This window comes from Lissotriton helveticus, chromosome 8 (assembly GCF_964261635.1).
Source record: "Lissotriton helveticus chromosome 8, aLisHel1.1, whole genome shotgun sequence".
In the NCBI taxonomy this organism is placed as follows: domain Eukaryota; kingdom Metazoa; phylum Chordata; class Amphibia; order Caudata; family Salamandridae; genus Lissotriton; species Lissotriton helveticus.
The window spans coordinates 1,690,653,805-1,690,674,400 of record NC_136069.1 but is presented as its reverse complement, the minus strand read 5'-3'; the positions used below and the strand labels follow the sequence as shown (position 1 = coordinate 1,690,674,400).

The following is a 20,596-nucleotide window of genomic DNA, read 5'->3' as shown; positions in this document are numbered from 1 at the left end:
CAACCCCAGACCACAGAGAAAAAATGGTTCCAATGATAACTGCTAGATATTAAACCAACATGTAGTGGTGTACTATTACACACTGTCATTTTCTGAAGTACAGTTATTACAGAGCATCTGTAAAAGGCACTAATCTCCAAGGACAGGAAGATTTACTACACGTCTAGAGATTAGTCAGTAGTTCAATTTTCTAGTCCCTGGAGGCATAGCTGCTTTAGAGTCACTCTATAAAACCTTGGGCCAGGAAACCCAGCATCAGCATGCACTTTGTTAGAGTGAACCAGTACAGTCTGTCTTTCATTTCTTTAGCTTATATTGCATACATTAGCATACTTCTGATTATTGACAGTCTAAATAAGGTAAATTTGATAGTACAATATTTGATACTACAACCACAGAGAAAATTACTATGTCCTACTTTTCTGGACAGAACTTCAAAGAAGCCAACGTCTTTGCAGAGGTAGATGGTAATATTTACTTCTCGGATGGGGCTGTGCGCATGTGCGGTGCTCCTGTTGGTCTCTGCTGTCAGAGAGGTGGCTCTACAGTCTGCGTGTAAACTCCTGAGCTGGGAACAGGACAGCTTTTCTAGGGATGGAGAACTTATCATTGGCGGAGTGTTTATCGTTCATTCGGAATACATGTCCAGCGAACTCTCCTTTACCAAAGAGCCAGAGCCGATATCCTGTGAGGGGTAAGAGTGGTGTAGCTCACCTTAGAGCGTATAAACATGTCCATTAAGTGTTCTGTAAGAGGTAGAATGAGTTTATTACTGTATGTATCACAGAGAGTGTGCCTGCAACTGTACCAGAAGCTGCATGAGCAATGAACTATAATATGCATACAAATTTCACAGCAGATTTCCTGTGAGAATAAGAACCGAAAAGTCACAACTGATATCCTGTGAGGGTTAAGAACAGTTTAATAGCATTTGTATAGATATTCAGTCTTCATTAACACTAATTTAGTTGATATGCGATAAAGTACCCCAGACATAATTTTTAAAGATATTCCAAGTCACTGAAGAGCTCCATGGCCATACGTAGGAAAGAGGCTAAAGGCAAAGTTCCTGTATAAGGTCATGAAACTCCAGTGTACTGTGCAATATTCTGATAGTATACGGTAGGGGGTACTTTATTCCTTATAATACATGGTGACACCATCACCTTTCCCAGAAATCACTAAAACCATTGTTAAATCTTTGGTTCAATGCTCTTTAATATGTATACGATATTTTTCAAATATGAAAAGTAGAATCTATTTTGCAAAATTAAAAACACCAAAAAGCAATTAGATAAAGTTTGATACAAGTCAGGTTCATTTTAACAACACTGTAGCTCAGAATATGTAGAAACAAGTAGAGTGATTATTTATTTTCAATAATTATCTAACACCTCAGTAAAATGTACATATTGACATGAATTTCCATTTGGCTTATACTTTTTATCTAAAAAAAGTAGAAGAAAGAAAAGTCATGTTTCTTTTTCTTTTTGTCCTGCTATCTGTATCTGGCAGCAGGCAATGTGATATCAGAATTCAACTCTAATAAGTTATATAACATCTGAGCAGTTATGTTGTTTCTTTATCGCAGGTGACTAGGTACATCATAGCTCGCCCATAATAAGAAAATTAGAGATGTGGTTTATATTGGTATGTCAGGATCCTAAGAATTATATTATTACAGGAGTGTCATATCCCTGATAAAGCGAGAGATAAGAATAGGATCTTGCTGAATGCATGGAAGTGTAACAGCTGACTATATTCTGCGAGCTGTAAGAACATCTTACTCTAGTGAGTGTGTACTACAGGCCTACAGCTGTAATTAGGTGATGCTGGAACTGCTTATAATAATGAGTATTAAGTTATGTATGCATCTATGTAAAGCGCAGACGCAAAAAAGTCCTACGGCGTGCTGGACCACAGTGCAAGTCTTAGCTTTACATTTGTGATTGTTAAAAAGAGGCTAAATGCTCATAAGTGGTGGATGATTGAGGGTTTTGGATCTTAAGTATAGCTTCTGCTTTCGTACTATTATTTTTTCAACATTAACTTGTGAATTTTGGTTTTGCCAGCTCTTTGATTTGAAGTTTTGACCTAATGGTGAATTGTATAATGTGGAATAATTTTCCTGCAGGCGTTTCGAATCAGTGTTTGCCTCGAAATAAAAGCATACTGTTCAAGTTTAGGGGAATGGTCAGAAATGTACACCCGGGCACCAGGCTTAGCAATTGATTACTTAAATTTTTCTGGGGGCATTCCGGATGGAGTTGGCCAAGCTACTGGTGTCTACTGTAATCGGTTGTTGGCACTTTGGAATGTAGTAAACATGCATGAGTAGATGAAAGGATTCTAGAGGAAAGGTTGTGCCCTAATAGATGATTATGAAAAGGTAGCAAACACCCATCTTGAATTTCAAAAACTGGGAGCACATGCTCACTGTGGCCTGTGCAATGTGCTGAATTGCTGAAGGGTTGGGGCAGTTATGATGTTTATGAGTATATTGTACCTGATCCTAGAATGGAATAAGAACACTTTATTACTGTACCTATAGATGTGTCACAGGTGACATCCTGTGAGGGGTGGTAATATGTGTTTATTACAGTGTGTACAGAACAGTCATCAGTGATACCGTGAAGTCTATACATGAGTTTTGATCCCATGCAGTTGATGAGGGCAGGCTATTGGCACCTGGAAGTTTTTTTCTACACATGTTTTCCTCTCTACGCCTCCACTAGCACAGCTTCTGTCCCCTCTTTCTGACTTCTGGTACCATCCTCAGTTATACAATTTCCCCGTAGAGCTATTGAATGTTTGTCTAATATGAATATAAATTACAAGAGAAGGGCTATGAAAATCACTAACAGCTATGAGTCCTCTTCATTGATATTTTCTGTTCTCTTCACTGATATCTATGTATCCTCTTGACTCATATATATGTGTCCTGTTCACTGATTTCGATGTGACCTCTTCACTGTCTTCTTCTTTTTTGAAAGATTTTACAATCGGTATTACAGAGATGTGCTGGCCATGGTTTACGCCATAGAGGAAATTAATCAAACGCCAGACCTCTTACCAAACGTGACTCTTGGTTTCCGGATCTTTGATTCCTGCTTATCAGAAATCCAAGCACTACGGAGTACTTTGGAACTGGTCTCTGGAGAGAAAGTACTTGTTCCAGGATATGGCTGCCCAAACCACCCACCACTGGTTGGAATTATTGGAGAGACATTTTCATCATTGACTGTCCCAATGGCCAGGATTTTAGGAGTTCTTCATTATCCCCAGGTAAGGAAAATTGTCTTTCAAGATAAAAAATGTTGTGTTACAAGTACTGTGGCAATGTGCACCTGTACAGGACTGCTAAACATGTACTAAGCAGAGTAAGACATAACAATTATCTGCTGGAGGTCACCAGTAGGTAGTTATAGTTAGGACCTATTATCCATAGGAAATCCGCAACATTCTATTTGGAATAACTTTGGCTCCGGTTAACGAATCACCGCAAAATGTTGAAAACTGGTGGAGCGCTCAGGTCCGCTCCTATCCTAAAAGTCTCGGGGTGATTCGTGAAGCAGATCCAAGAAAAAAGGGGGGTCCCGAAACATGTTTTCCCCATGCAATTTTCCATAGGAACCATTCATCGCGGCCACTCCCCAAACTGCTGGCTGAACTGAATTACACCAAATTTGGCAACGAGGTAGTCCTTGATTCAGACTAATTCCTTTTGCTTAAATGGTGTAAATCTGTTCAGTAGTTCTTGAGAAAATCACAATTGAAATCACATATATATCTATGGACGCGCAAAATCCGCGCATCATGAGCGCACCTTAAGTGCACCATGCTGATCACGCGCTGAATGCTAATTGGCTGTCAAGTGGTTGTCAACATTCGAAACTAGGAAGTGTTGGCATCCATTTTGTGCCTCGTAGAAGGAAGTCAGTGGAACAAGTGTGCAAAATGTATAAAGGGGGCAGAGTAGAAATACCCTTACCCTCGGGACTGCTTAGGGGTCCCTCAAAGGGCCTCCCAACAAAATACATGGGTGGGGGAGCTCAACAGCCTTCCCACCCCCAGGGACCACCACCCCCGTGGCTTTGTGTGTTGTGGCAGCCCTGTGATGGCCCTGGGGAACGCCATCGCCCAAGGCTGGCACCTGCAGTGTCTCGGGGTGCCCACGCCTGGGACACTGCTGTTTGCTATCGCAGGGTGGGAGCCTCACGACTACCATCCTGTCATAGCAAACTTGGTTTGGATTTTGAAAGAGAGAGCAGGGAAACCTGTTCTCTCTTTCAAAATCCAAACCATATTGCTTTTCCACACGGGAAGCTGCATGTTAGCAGCTCCCCATGTGGAAAAGCAATGCCGCCTCCCGAAGGACGGGGGCAGCCGCCTGGGACTGTGGGGGCATTGGGGCTCCCCCCACAATCCCCAACATTATATATGAGCCCTGAGGAATGGGGTCCTTGGAGAGAATTGAAATTAGTGATAGATGCTATTTTTTTAATGGTAAAATTAGGAGTGGTGCACCTAGCAGGGCGCTTAGTGGGGCCCCCTGGTATGCACGCATTGGGTGCATGATTCCTAACGTGTAGGGTGCACAACCCCTGCGCATTGGGTGTACGATCTTGCCCCGTTGGGTGCACGATTCCAACGCATTGGGTGCGCGACTCCAAGCAAAAAAAAGTTATATTTTTCAGATATACATCAAGCTTGTGTGTTTAGATCTTGGGTGGCTCTAAAAAGAGCTGTTGTGTTTATTGAGAGATTTTGGTACCTACAAGTAAGTATCTATGCAGAGTCTAAAGTTCAAGAGGGAGTCTCTGTTATCCTCATCTGTAAATGTACACCAACTCTCCTATAGTTGCCATCCATATTGAAACGCAGATCGCTGTGGTAAATGGACCCCATCCTATAATCTCTGGGAAAAGCAGAAACAAATGTATTGACATGTTTCCTTGCTTTCTCAATCTGTGGACAAAATTGATTGGACCAGTTGTATTTCTGCTTTTAGCATATGTTGGAGTAGACAAAGGCAGTTTGGGGGAAAAGTGACATCACTTCTCCAAGGGTGTCCTTCATAAGCTTTTCCAGACCTACTCCAGTTAAAGTGCCTAGGTCATTGCCACCACAGTGCACAATTATGAGGTCAGGGTGTTGGAGATGCAAAAAGGATTTAACCAATGGCATCAATTGGTGCCACTTTAACCCTCTCTGTCCAATCCATGTAATGTCTACATTTGGGAAAGCTAGGTCTCTGTCAATGCCTTTGTTTTCTGCATACCTTTGGCTCCAGAAAATATAGCTGTGTCCCACAATCCACACTCTAAGCATCTTGAAAGGAGGTCTGGATGCACTCGGAAGGTGTCTGTATGTGAAATGGCAGTTTGGATGTAAGATTTTTCTAAAATGGTTGTCATCCTGACATTATTCTAGTCTGAAAAGTAGGCTGCATGTTTCTGTTTTTTAAAAGCATGTTTATTGTTCGTTAAGAAAAAGTGTTTGAAAGGAACATTATATAGGATAAGCTGATAATTTGAAAAGTCAAGCAAACTTGCTGTTTGGATTAGCAACATTGTGTGCTGAACTTGGGACATATGTGCTCAGTTGAGTGTTCCATGTGTGTTAGCTTTTGAATTAATGTGGGAAGCAATGTGATTTGATATTTAGATGTATATGTGTGCAGAATGAGAGGAAAGCTTAGCAATTTTTTTGGTTTTGATAAGAGCAGTGCAGTCCAGATATTCTGAATACGAAAATCTGGTGTGTGACTGACATACTTCTTCAGTTTGAAATGTGAGTTATTAATTTGTGAGGGGGTGTATGTGGTGTATTTTTTCTTAATAAGATTAATGTGTTTTTCCTGGATAAGTCCAGGGAGTACTCCTGCTTGTCTAGAATCACACTGTGAGTCTAAGTGCATTTGGGAACTATTATGACAGAAGCATTTGGATACTTAATGTGCTTGCAGATACATAACTGTTTAAAAACTGATGCTGTTCTCAAATGTTCTTAGAATTAGAAAGCAGTCATTGCTTATGTATTTGCAAAATTATTTTTGGTAAAGTCCAAGGGATAGTGTTGCTTGTCTAGAATCACACTGTGAGTCTATTTTAATTTGGGAACCATTGTGACAGAAGCATTTGGATAAATTATGTGCTTGTAGATACATAACTGCTTAAACATGTATGTTGTTCTCAGGTTTTGGTAGAATTAGAAAGCAGTCATTGCTTATGTATTTGCAAAATGAGTCAGGCTTTCACACTAAACTGCAATTCTAAAATAAGTGGAATGTGTGCAGTCATCTTACCTCTTCCAGATTAGTAAAATATTTTGGGTAAAGTCCAAGGGATAGTGTTGCTTGTCTAGAATCACACTGTGAGTCTGTGTGCATTTGGGAAGCATTGTGACAATGGCATTTGGGTACTTCAAGACATAAAACTGCTTAAAAACCTACCTTTTCTCAAGGTTTGGGAGAATTAGAAACCAGTCATTGCGTATGTATTTGCAAAATTAGTGAGGCTTCCACAGTAAACTACAGTTCTAAAATATGTGGAATGTGTGCAGTCATCTTACCTCTTCCAGCTTAGTAAATGATTTTCGGTAAAGTACAAGGTATAGAGTTGCTTGTCTAGAATCACTGTGACAGAAGCATTGGGGTACTTCATGAATTAGAAGACATAAAACTGCTTAAAAACATATCCTGTTCTTAAGTTTTGGTAGAATTAGAAACAAGTTATTGCTTATGTATTTGCAAAATGAGTTGCACTTTCACAATAAAGTGCAGTTCTAAAATATGTGCAGTTTTCTCACCTGTTCCACACTAGTAAATGTGTTTTGGTAAAGACCAAGGGATACTGTTATTTGTTGAGAATCACACTGTGAATTTGTGTGCATTTGTGAAACATTGTGGGAGCAGCATTTGGGTGTTGCATAACTGCTTAAAAATCTTTTTTGTTGTCAAGTCCTTGGTGAATTACAAATTAGTCATTGCTTATGTATTTGAAAAATGAGTTAGGTTTTGACTCTAAAATGCAGTATTGAAATATGTGGAATGTGTGCTGTCACCTTACTTTTTCTAGATCAGTAAATATGTTATACTAAATTCCAAGGGATAGTGTTGGTTGTCTAGAATCACACTGTGAGTGTGTGTATATTTGGGAACTGTTTTCAGAGATTCATTTGGGTACTTCATGTGTTTGCAGATATATAACTGGTTAAAAATGTATCCTTTTGACTTGTTTTGGTAGAATTTGAAAGCAGCCATTGCTTATGTATTTGAACATGTGTCAGGTTTCTACCCTAAAGAGCAGTAATGAAATATGTGGAATGTGTGCACTGAATGTAACATTTCTACACTAGTGAGTAGTGTTGGTTGTCTACAATCACACTGTGAGTGTGTGTGCATTTGTGAACCATTGTGAGAGAAGCATTTGGTAACATTATGTGTCGTTGTAGTCAGTATTCCTATACTCATGCAGTGACTCAGCCCTTAGGACATGGACTGCTTTAAACTCCTGTGCACTATGCATGTAGTGGTCTAACCACCTTTTCACTTGTGTTTCAGGCCTACAATTCCCCCAGTCAGTATCCATACACTACAGGAAACACCCTGTCACTGCTCTTGCAATCCCTGAGTGACCCTTTGTAATTACATGTACTAATCTATTCACTAAAGTAAAACTCAACCAATTATAAATCCACCCAGTGTTTTCCCTTATATTACTGTAATCATTCAGTCAGTATGCATGTAAACATGCAGTGAGCCAGGTTTTAGGGCATGGAATGCTTCACACTCCTATGCACTATTCATGTAGTGCTCTAACCACCTTCACACTTGTGTTTCTGGTCTACAATTCCTCAGTCAGTATCTATACACTGCAGGAAACACCCTTTAAATCTCCTTGCATTCCTATACAGTTATGTATACACCTTGAATTACAATTTCAATTAGTGATGAGAAAAGAAAGTGGTTTAGTGACTTTTATATAGACTGTATTTGTATAGTAACGTTTCTGTTTTTACATATATTGTTTATCATCATTAAAATTAAGTTATCATGCCTGAAAAATCAAGAAAGAGAAAAAGAGAGCTAAAGGAAAGTTACTTGAAGAAAACTCAACAACAAGTATTGGGTGAACAACATGTGGCTAAAAAGAAGAAGTCTTCCGGTAAGACAACCAAGGAACTCATTATGAAACTTTCTAGCCCAGAAACAATGTACAGAATGTTGAAACTACTGGCAATGCTTCAAGCAGAACAGTAATCAAAATAACAGGAAAGGAAAAAAGCCAATGTACAATTTATTTTTATATTAGAGTACTACGTAATTTGCTCAACGATATAAAGAAATATAGAAAAAGAGCAGTATTTTATAAAAAGAAAAAGCATATTGAGTCCATTGTTGAAAAGGCTTCGCGGCTAGGAGCAGACTACAGGACCTTGAGGTGTGTTTGCTCTCCTGACCGGCAGGGTTGCGAGCTAGCAGCGGCGGACTCCAAGCTCCAGGAGTCCCCGCGCGCCCGTGGTCATCTGGGCTGCTCTCCCTGCCGGCTCCGCCCCCATCTGGAAGGACAAAGCAGCGTCCCACCCTGCAATCAGCGGATTCCTTTTGCCTGATAACGCTGGATACTGACCGAGGAGGGAGCTGAGGGAGCCTGTTGTTGCCTGCCTGCCTGCTTCTGCCGCTGCCCCTCGCCGGACCCGCTTCGCGGGTCCCGCTTCGCGGCTAGGAGCAGACTACAGGACCTTGAGGTGTGTTTGCTCTCCTGACCGGCAGGGCTGCGAGCTAGCAGCGGCGGACTCCAAGCTCCAGGAGTCCCCGCGCGCCCGTGGTCATCTGGGCTGCTCTCCCTGCCGGCTCCGCCCCTCACGTCTGATCACATTGTAACAAAAGGGAAGCATCATCCCCGCTGCGCGGGAGCGCGCCGGGAGAAGCCCGGGACAAGGGCGGGACCGTCTGTGGCCGTCCGTGGTCGGACGAGGTTGGGTTGGGCCAAGATCCCTAGTTAAAATTTATTTTCGTGTGTACTAACTTGTCCTGTGTGGTATCTAGCCTTATTGCATTTCTCAGAGAGGGGCTGTATTGGTATTTTTAGGTGGTATAGTGGACATTTTAATATTTATATTGTATTGTATTTTAGATATTATCACACTCAGCCTGTAAACATGGTATTACGATCTGGGAAAGAACGTTTAGTCCATATACAAACCTCCAAGGGTGTTGTTTCTGGTCCCCTTGATGCTTTTATCACCAGAGCGACAGGTATCCTAGAAAAGGAAATAGAAATGGTAGAACATAGACTGTCCCTGGATTTAGTTACCGGGAAGCGTTCTTCAATTGGCGCTCTAGCCCATGTTAAAAGCCCCTTAACAAACGCAGCTTTTAATTGTATCTCTACTACAGAGACAGAGGCGATAGTCCATATGGATGGCAATGGAGCCAATTTTTCCCCACCCCATGATAATAGAGAACCGAACCCTCATACTAATCAGACAAGTTATGAGGATGACAGCCAGTATATTGAGGATGATGAGTGTAGCCCGTCTGATGCATCACAGTCTTTTGTTCCCACTCCCCCCAGTGTGCCCAACTTGTTACAAGATAATATAAATCCAAGATCCCGGAAAAGAAAATACGTTTCTAGCCCACAGGGGGAAAAGGTTCAAAAACAACCCAAAATCGATCCTACCCATAGGGTGAGTTTACCTCCCTCCCAGTCCCACCACAGTCTACCAATGGTGTATTGTCCATCGTTAGCCCACTCTGGTTCATCAAATCCGTGTCCAACCTGTCTTAGCAGTGACGATACTCTGTTGGCTAAGATGGAAGCTATGTTAAAAACTATATTGCTCCCGGTCTTAGAGAGAACAAGGTTGATGACTGCCAAAATAGACGTTTTGGAATCAGTTGTCAATACAAACATGGGCCTTTTACAAAGATTAACTAAACCCGCCACTGGGACGGGGGACCGTAATTCTACTTGGGGCACAAATCAACAAGCAGGGAAACCCACAGCGATCCCCGCGGGGACTTCAGCTGCTAATAATAAAAATTCCCTACTAGGGGCTAAACCCGCTGCCATTCTGCCCTCTGCCAGTAGAGTGCCCACAAAAGATAACCAGAGGGATAAACACCCATTAACTGGTAACAATACTGCAGCGAAACATCCCGTGTCGAACGGCCCTTCAAACCATACAAATATTACTTCTGTGCAACCATCAATGACGGGTAAAGACCAAAATAAATCACAACCGTCTAGGTTTCAGAGGTCGGATCACCGAAATACACGTCGTACACCTAGAGTTAACCTACCACCAGAAGCGTCCCAATACACCATTGTTTTGACTGGGGTGGCCCCCTTAAAAGATGGTACTAAAGAGTCACAAGGGGACTTGCGGAATAAGGTCATATTTTGGTTAAATAAACACCGTCCCCTCCCCCCCTCATCACCAACCGAAATCCTGTATGTAAGGAGAGTTGATTGGGTGGGCAAAGGCTCAAAAGACCTAGAAGGAGATTGTATCTTGATCTCCTTTAAAGACCCCTGGGTGGTGGACAGAATCCAAAGGAAAGCTAGATTTGCCCGCCTGGGTGATGTTCAGACCCTGTCCCTTGGCTACTTCTATCCCCACACCCATACTAACCACCAAATGGGCCCCAACCAGTGGAAAACAAGGGAGGGGAGATTTCGAGAGCCAACAACACCTTATCCCCAACAGTACCCCCCGCTCTTTAACCACTTTGAGGTATTGTCTGATTTAGAGTGGATTGATTGACTGTTTGCATCAAGCTTGTCATCTAACCTGTCCATAGAGAATGGGGAAGCAGTGCAACATCCACCTAACTCTGTATTGGAATTAAAAATGGATCACCAGCCTTTATCCAATAAGAAAGTTAGAATACGGGCCGTGTCAGTTGGGGCACAGATGCAGACTGATAAGATAGTAGAAAAGAGAGCCAGTATTGAGCCAATAAGTGTTAGGTTATCCAATACTGATTCCCCTGCCAATGTCAGCAACAACCCTATAGAAACTGATCCTCTGATATCAAACTTTGTGTCTTGGAATGTAGCCGGAGTAAAGTCCCGCTTGGACTCCGAAGATTGGTTAGAGTTCATTGACAAACATGAGGTTGTGCAACTCCAAGAAACCTGGGCTACAGTACCCTTACACAGAGTCGGGTTCATAAATTTTTTTAAGCCCGCAATAAAGAGCACTAAAGGGCGTGCTTCAGGGGGACTGACAACGTGGGTAAAACAGGCCTGGGGTTATTCAGTTTTTGAATTGTATGTGGATAATCCTGACATCTTGGCAGTTAGGTTGCGCAAGGCAGGGGGCCAGGATATGCTTATTATCAATATCTATTCTCGTGGCCTTCCTGGTGGGCGATGTCCCCAGTTGATAGGAGTCTTAGACCACCTTTTAACTGGTTGGAACAAAGATACTTTCATTTTGATAGCTGGTGATATAAACTGTACTATCGAGCCACTCTATCTGCCTGAGGACAATTGGGGATTTGCAGAGGACGCAACATGGAATATCCCGGAGTTAACGAATGGAACACTTGTTAAAGCAACGGAGGCCGCCCTGAGCTGGACTGCCTTTTGTCTTACTTGGGGGTTAAGGGCCCTAAATGGCCGTACTAAATCAGACATTGGCGCTAACCCCACATTTGACAACGGTGTGAGAAAAAGCCGCATTGACTATATTTTTTTAAAAATGGAATTTTGGAGCCTAATTGTTGATATGGAAATTGTTATGCGCCCGGAAAGCGATCACAATCCCTTGTCCATGAAACTTAAAACATATGATCTAATAAGATTGGCGGAACCAGATCCGATGGGGCAAGGGGTTCTAACCATATCAAATGACCGGAGGAGACTTAAATGGTCCACCATATCTAATGATGTATCTATACAGGCTAACATAGAAAATGTGGTGAAGCTTGCACTAAATAATATGAGGTCTAATGTTGTCGAGAGGGACCAGATGGATCTAGATAAGATTATGGGTATTCATGACAATTGTTTTATTGAGCTTAAACAACTTCTCTCGAAACCCTGTAAGAAAAATACTGGGCATTTGCAAGTCCCTAGAGCAAAATGGTATAACGGAGAGTGCAGGGAGGCCCATAGTTCCTTGATTGAGAAAGTGAAATCCAGAAACATGAGCGAAGTAAAGGTGGCCAGGCAAAGGTACAAAAGAGTACAATGGGAAGCTAAGAGGGCATGGGAAGATGACTATTGGACGGACCTTTTGGATGCTAGTAAGTCTAATAATCAGACTAAATTCTGGGACATCGTTAAATGCGGTAAGGATGGTAATTTTCGTACCGCATCTAATAACGTATCCCCTGAAGCCTGGATAAATTATTATTCAACTCAATTCAGCGCAGAGGTTACCGATCCTCTAACCACACCGAACCCGTTAAATGTAATGCCCCCCTGTGATGTGACGTTGACCTTCACCGAAAAGGAAACTATTCATTTTAGTTTTAAACAGAATTCGTTCATTAGATAAACCAATCCATTTAATGAAGGCCAGAAGAGGAAAAGAGTAATTAACAGAACTCATTTTTGTGATGTTCTTTTGGGTGAATTAAAACACAGTTTAAGTTCAGAGCCTTTCTTTAATGAAGAGAGTTTTTTTCAGACCAATGATTTGTTGTATGCAGTTGATACCAGGTGGTCGAGCTTAGGAGGTTAGAAATGTTTGTCCAGTTGAGAAAGAGAAGATGGTTCCCAGAAACTGCAGAAGAAGTGAAAGCTGATAAAGTTCTATGCAGACGTCCTAAAGCCCCAGTGTACACTTGGGATTGCAGTAGTATTTGAGGTGTATGACAAGAATCTATTGATATTTTACGCAATTTCTTACGAGAATATAGTAAAAAAAAGTGTTAAACAAAAGATTAAGGACAAGACTCTTGCACAGTGAGAAAAAATATTGGTCTGCAAGGTCATTATCTGGCTTGTCTTTCCAGAAAATTATGTCAAAGTGTTTTTCATCATTTCAGGATGTTAGCAGTACATCATTCTCAAATGCAGGAATTAGTCAGAAGATTGTATTATGCAAAAAGTCCAGCACTAAAATTAAATGAGTTGAACAGTGCTCTTTTGCGTGTGTCAGTATCGGATGTGAAGAAGGTTTGTGATGAAATTGAGTTTTGTTACTTTGGTCATGAACAAGAGAGTTCAGAAAATGAGACATTAATAGAAGAAAATGTTGAAGAGAATGTGCAACATACTACTACAAAAAAGTTTGAAGAACAAATTACAAAGTTTAAGGTGATTTCAGGTGAAAGGCCAAATTATTCTTGTATTTGTTGTCGGCGAACTCACTATAAAAAACAGACTAGGACTGTTGATCTGTATTTAAAAAGTGAAAGAGAAAATAATGATAAGTGGAAGGAATTTGCAAAATATTTGTTGGTAGAGAATTATTTTGATTTGGGTTCTGATCAGCGTATTTGTAAATATTATTATAACAAATTAGATGAGAATAAAATGCCCTCTAGAGCTATCCATAATAATCTAAAGATAGTTGCTATTCCTCCAGAACTGATAGATTTAAATACCTATGAGTCTATTCACATTCAATGTGCACACCCGTTTCAAGCTATTGTTCGTTTGTAGCCTAAAACAGGTAAACTGCCTCATTCAGATTTACTGAGAGGATTAAAAGGAAGAATTATATATTTACCTCTAGATTTAAAGAAAGATGTTGACATTTTTGGTGTAGAGTGTGTAGAAAATTAACCACTAGTCATTCTAGTTAATGGCAATGTTAGGAAAGTGCAAAAGGCAACTTTGTATTTGATAAAAAACAATGAGTACTATAAAAATGTTTGTATGGGAGAAGAAGAAATACTTTTAGCAGAAGATAATGAAAAGTCAAGTGAACATGTCAAGAAGTGAACAAATCTATGAACGTTACAGTGTACATCCACTTCATTCAAAATAAGTGATGGGAAATACTAATGAATTATTCCAAATGAAAAAATCGAAGGGAAGTCCCTTGATTATATGGGAAGAAAGCTTGGAAGCTCGTTGTTTTCCACAGTTGTTCCCAACAGGAAAAGGAGGACAATATGATGAACCAGCTGTGCAGATTCCTGCATCTGAATATCAGGCAACAAGATTGTATGCAGAAGATCCAAGATTTCGACAATGTATCCCATATATATTTCATCTTTTGTTTGAAAGTGACTTTCATATGCAGTCAATCACATATTGAAAACAGGAGTACATCTGCAAAATGTTGCTGCAAATGATTTCATGGATAAAGTGCACCAGAAAGATGATCATTTAGAATCTCAGCTCATTTAGCCAATGGCATGTCAGCATGGGACTAATGAATATTGGTACCATCGTCATGGAGAACTTAAATGTATGCTAAGGAACTTAGGAAATTCTACATGATTCCTTAACCTAAGCTGTGCTGAGTACGCTTGGGATGATTTACTTGAATGTCTTCGAGAGGTAAATTCCAATATCAAAATTATTGAATACAAGACACTAGGAGAAATGTGCTCTTTGGATCCTGTTAATGAATGCAAGTATTTCAATCATAGATTTGAAGCTATGATGCCTTTTATCAGCAATAAAAAAAATCCTCCTCTTGGAGAAGTTGTGGATTTGTTTTGGAGAAAGGAGTATCAAGCAAGAGGTGCTCCTCTTATACATATGCTGTTATGGATCAAGGATGCCCCCAAATTAGGAACATATTTGGATGATACTCTTTTGTCTTTTATTGAAGAAATGCTACATGTGCTATACCCAAAAGCACAGAAAAAAACAATTTAAGACAACAAGTCCTACAGTTCCAGAGCCATCGATGTGGAAAATACTGTGGATGAAAGTACAAGTCTAAGGATAAGTTCTATACCAAATGTCGTTTTGCATTTCCATGTCCTGTAATATCCAAAGGAAGAGTGAATAGTTTTAGGTCAGCTATGGGACGTACCATCACAAGAAAGTCTCCAAAAAATACTTACAATTTGAGAAGAAGTGAAGAATCAAAATACATAAATGATTACAATCCGGTCATTCTGTCCAGGTGGAATGCTAACATGGATATTCAATATGTTGCATACAATCCACTGCTGTTGCTCCATATGTAACATCCTACATTACAAAATCAGAAAAGACGGAATTGAAAGAAATGTGGGAAGAGATTCCTCACGAGAAGAGTCTAAGTATGAAATTATATAGTTTCAGTTTGAAGATGTTATCCCATTAAGAAATCGGAGCGTATGAATGCTCAGATCCGTTATCATCTGCAAGTCTATACTCCAATATCTAGAAGACTCATTTGGGTGAATCTAGGTCTTGCTGCAATGCGACATTGAGCACTTAAATCTGTACAAGAAATTAAATATTTAGTGGAGAAAGATCCAGAAAGTACAGATATTTTAAAAACGAATATTTTGGACACATATTAGCCAAACAGAAGTCATCATCTTGAGAACTTGTCTCTATGAAGTGTTGCAAAACTACACTTTTAAACGGAACACTATAGAGAACGTCAATGATGGAAAATATAGAGTTATTGGTTCTGAAGGATGTTTGGTGAAACAAAGGAAAGTTCATTTGATTAATAACAGGAAGCTGAGTTGTGACACTGCTGATGAAAGCAAATTGTACTATTTATCCCTTTTGCAACTGTGGTTATCAGTTTGAAAAAAGTTCAGGTGTCAACTGCCATGCTAATGTTTGCAACAGCAAATTATGGAGAATTGGGAAAAAAGATGTTGTTCCTTGTTACATTGTGTTTATGAGAAATTGAGAACTGATAAAAGTAAAATACAAAGCGTTTGTGATATTCATAATCTTTTGGATGTATGTTCTGGTTCTACACAATTTACACAGAATATCCAACAAGATGCCAAGGATTTTCTAATGTATATGCATACCATATTGGAAAATGAAGGCATAGAAATTTAATCTTTTTGGCCTTTGTTTTAAATGGGAACATCATTGTGAAAATTGTATGTCTACATGTAGCACTAACATATACACTGAAAAATGTATATATTTGACATTACCATTACCAAGTATCCTTCAATAAACTCATTAAAGCAGCAAATCAAAACATGGAGTGTAGCCAATGTAAATCAGAAATGTTATCAACATTATTTATACAAAGATTTGGACAATATATAATTTTAATGATGCAACGTTATACAGCTCATGGAAGGAAATTGGACACTAATAAAACATTTTGTAGCACGTCAACTATCAATATCAGGAAGGACTTTTGTAGCAGTAGTGACACTTTTCCATGATGGTCCTTCCACAACATCTGGACATTACCCTGCCTACTTAAAATGTGTGAAAGCCTGGACATATTGAAATGAAGCTCAGTTGGTTTTTAAACAACGTTTGCCAAGCGAATTACCAAATTCCTACCTAATATTATTAAAACCAAAGTTTTAGGAACATAAATTGGCCTCTGAGGAATTTATTAATATACCATCCCTCGGCATGCATGGCTAAGACCGATATGTAAATCACTGGGCCTTAGAAATTGTGTCCTGGCAATGAGAGTACTTTGCTTTGATTCCACACCATCTATCGCCATAGCAATGGCCAAATTCCTTAGTTGGTTATGGAGTCAATCAATCAACCAATCAATCAATCAATCAAATACTTGTATAGCGCGCTACTCACCCGGAAGGGTCTCAAGGCGCTTGGGGGAGGGGGGTCGCTAGTGCTTGAACAGCCAGGTCTTGAGTTGTCTCCTGAAGGCGAGGTGGTCCTGGGTCAGCCAAAGGTGGATGGGGAGGGAGTTCCATGTCTTGGCCGCCAGGTAGGAGAAGGATCTGCCTCCGGCGGTGGCTCTTCGGATGCGTGGTACGGCAGCGAGGGCGAGGCTAGCGGAGTGTAGCTGGCGGGTGGGCGTGTGGAAGGTCAGGCGGTCGTTGAGGTACTTGGGGCCCAGGTTGTGGAGAGACTTGTGTGCGTGGGTGAGGAGCCCGAACGTGATCCTCTTGTTGACGGGGAGCCAGTTCAGGTTCCTCAGGTGGCTGGAGATGTGGCTGCGTCGAGGGATGTCTAGGATGAGTCGGGCGGAGGCGTTCTGGATGCGTTGTAGTATTTTCTGTAGCTTGGCTGTGGTTCCGGCGTAGAGGATGTTTCCGTAGTCCAGCCGGCTGGTGACGAGGGCCTGGGTGACCGTATTCCTGGTTTCGATCGGGATCCATCGGAAGATCTTGCGGAGCATGCGGAGGGTGTGAAAGCATGAAGAGGAGACGGCGTTGACTTGTCTTGTCATCGAGAGGGAGGAGTCCAGGATGAGGCCCAGGTTGCGTGCGTGGTCTGTCGGCTTGGGGGCGGTGCCCAGGGCTGGGGGCCACCAGGAGTCATCCCAGGCGGTGGGTGATGGCCCAAGGATGAGGACTTCCGTCTTGTCTGAGTTCAGTTTCAAGCGGCTGTTCTTCATCCACTCGGCGACGTCTTTCATCCCTTCGTGGAGGCTGGTTTTGGCGGTGTCGGGGTCTCTGGTGAGGGAGAGGATCAGCTGGGTGTCGTCGGCGTAGGAGATGATGTTGAGGTTGTGTTGGCGTGCGAAGGCTGTGAGAGGTCTCATGTAGACGTTGAAGAGGGTGGGGCTGAGTGATGATCCTTGCGGGACGCCGCAGATGACTTCGGTGGCCTTGGAACGAAATGGGGGGAGGCAGACCCTCTGTGTTCTTGCAGTGAGGAATGAGATGATCCACTTCAGTGCCTTCTCTTGGATGCCGGTGTTGCTGAGGCGTTGGACTAGGGTGCGGTGGCAGACAGTGTCAAACGCGGCGGAGAGGTCCAGGAGGATGAGTGCCGCTGTGTCCCCGTTGTCGAGAAGGGCTCGGATGTCATCGGTGGCTGCGATGAGGGCGGTCTCGGTGCTGTGGTTGGCTCTGAAACCAGACTGCGAGGGGTCGAGGGATCCATTTGTCTCGAGGAAGGCGGCAAGCTGTCTGTTGGCGATCTTCTCGATGACTTTAGCAGGAAAAGGGAGCAGCGAGATGGGGCGGAAGTTCTTAAGGTCGGTGGGGTCCGCTGTTGGTTTCTTCAGCAGGGCGCTGAGCTCGGCATGCTTCCAGCTCTCCGGGAAGGTGGCGGTGCTGAAGGAGGTGTTGATGACGTCTCGGAGTTGGGTTGTGATGGTGGAGTCGGCCTTGTTGAAAACGTGGTGGGGGTAGGGGTCAGTCGGAGATCCGGAGTGGATGGTGTTCATCGTGCGGGCTGTGTCTTCGGTGGTCACTGCGGTCCAGGTGCGGAGGGTGGCGGTGGGGTGCGTTGGTTCGACGGTTGGGTGCGAGGATGGTGTGCCAAAGCTGTTGTGGATGTCGGCAATCTTGCGGTGGAAGAACGAGGCGAGGGAGTCGCAGAGATCTTGTGAGGGGGTGATGTCGTTGTTGCCGGTGCTGGGGTTGGAGAACTCCTTGACAATGCTGAAGAGTTCCTTGCTGTCGTGGGCGTTGTTGTCCAGTCGATCCTTCAGTGATTTCTTCTTGGTGGTGCGGATGAGCTGGTGGTGCTTGCGGGTCGCGTGTTTGAGGGCGGTCATGTTGTCAGTGGTCCGGTCGAGGAGCCAGGCTTTCTCGAGGGTGCGGCAGGTCTTCTTGGAGTCCTTGAGTTCGTCGGTGAACCAGGGGGCCTTCTTGATTCTGGGTTTGCTTGGAGGGTTCTTCAGAGGTGCGAGGTCGTCGGCGCAGGCGGTCAGCCACTGCGTGAAGTTACGGGCTGCTTCGTTGGGGTCCGGTGTGCTGGCAGGTGGGTTCTGGCTGAGGGAGGCGGTGAGCTGGTCAGCGGTGATCTTGCTCCAGCTTCTGTGAGGAACCTGTTGCGGGTGGTGGTTTTTCTGAAGCTGAAGTGGACGCAGCTGTGGTCGGTCCAGTGAAGTCCGGTGGAGTGGCTGAAGGCGATGTGCTTGCTGGATGAGAAGACGGGGTCAAGCGTATGGCCGGCGTAGTGGGTGGGGGTGTTGACCAGTTGCTTGAGTCCGAGGTTGGCGAGGTTGTCCAGCAGGGTGGCGGTGTTGCGGTCCTTGTTGTTCTCCAGGTGGAAGTTGAGGTCCCCTAGGAGGATGTAGTCGGCGGAGGGGAGGGCGTGTGGGCTGATGAAGTCCGTGATGTCTTCCCTGAATTGTGTGCGTGGTCCCGGGGTCTGTAGATGAGGGTGCCTCTGAGGGTCGTCTTTGGGTCGGTGTGAATCTGGAAGTGGAGGTGTTCGGCGGCGGTGTAGGTGTCGTCGGCGTCAGTCGTGATGCGGATGGTGTTCTCGTGGACGATGGCGATGCCTCCTCCGGTCTGGTTGATGCGGTCCCTCCTGATGATCTTGTATCCATCCGGGATGGCGATGGCGATGTCGGGGGCTGATGAGGCGTTCATCCATGTTTCAGTGAGGAAGGCGACGTCTGGAGATGTTGTGTCGAGCAGGTCCAGAGTTCGACGGCGTGTCTTTGGACGGAGCGGGTGTTGAGCAGGATGCACTTGAGGTTGCTGCTGGGGTTTGGCTTGGCGGGCGCGGTGCATGTTCGGAGGCAGGTGAATTTGCAGGTTGTGCAGGTGAAGGGTCCGTGGAAGCGTTTTGCGGCGGCCTGGCAGCAGGCGGGGTTCCGGCCGGCATTGAGTGCGTTGAGGGTGGCGGCGTCGTAGGTCTGTCGGGTCGTCTTGCGTCAGTGGGGGCCAGGGGTCCTGGCGCTGGGCACGGTCCAGGCGCAGACGGGCGCAGACGGGCTTACCTTTGGCGCGCCTTTGGCGCACAATCGGCGCGTTTGAGCGGTCGCCATTTATGGCGAAGTGGGAGGGAGGGGGGAGCAGCTGGGAGGCAGGAGCGGGGAGGCACAGAAGGAAAAGGGGGCGTGGCCGCTAGCATGGCGGCGGGAAGCGGGGAGCGGGGCGGGCGGCCCAGGGGTGCAGAGAGACAGAACACCAGCGCAGATAATAACAAAAAGGGCAAACACAGCAAATGGGAAACAAAACGGTATTTACAAGGTACAGAAAAAACAGAAATGGAACAAATTAAATTCAACAAAACACGCTAATATGGCGGGGGGCGGGAACGGCGTGGCAGGCTCCATGGGGCTGCGGCCAGCAGCGAGGAGGGGTGCGCACACAACAGCTGGTGGCCGTGCGGCGCGGGGGTGTCCTGAGAACAGGTCACACTCACCTGCGCCGCGCGGTCGCAATATATGGGCAAGTTGGAGGGAGGGAGGAGCAGCTGGGAGGCGGGAGCGGGGAGGGCACAGAAGGAAAAGGGGGCGTGGCTGCTAGCACGGCGGCGGGAAGCGGGGAGCGGGGCGGGCGGCCCAGGGGGGCAGAGAGACAGAACAACAGCGCAGATAAAAACAGAAAGGGCAAAAACAGCAAATGGGAAACAAAACGGTATTTGCAAGGTGCAGGAAAAACAGAAATGGAACAAATTAAATTCAACACAACACGCTAATACGGCGGGGGCGGGAACGGCGTGGCAGGCTCCACGGGGCTGCGGACAGCAGCGAGGAGGGGTGCGCACACAACAGCTGGTGGCCGTGCGGCGCGGGGGTGCCCTGAGAACATACATATGTATACATATGCGCCACGTTGGTGGACTCTCAAGCTGAGCAATACCCA

At 44.0% G+C, this 20,596-nt stretch overlaps 1 protein-coding gene across 1 annotated transcript in view; it reads left to right on the top strand.

Moving 5' to 3' along the window:
• The first annotated feature begins 485 nt into the window (after positions 1-485).
• Positions 486-20,596, top strand: part of LOC144774099 (extracellular calcium-sensing receptor-like) — a 43,651-nt gene continuing 23,540 nt past the window's right edge. Inside the window, exons 1-2 of the mRNA XM_078659125.1 lie at positions 486-694; positions 2,994-3,285. Of these exons, the coding sequence (XP_078515251.1) occupies positions 486-694; positions 2,994-3,285 (501 nt within the window). The remainder of the gene's footprint in view (positions 695-2,993; positions 3,286-20,596) is intronic.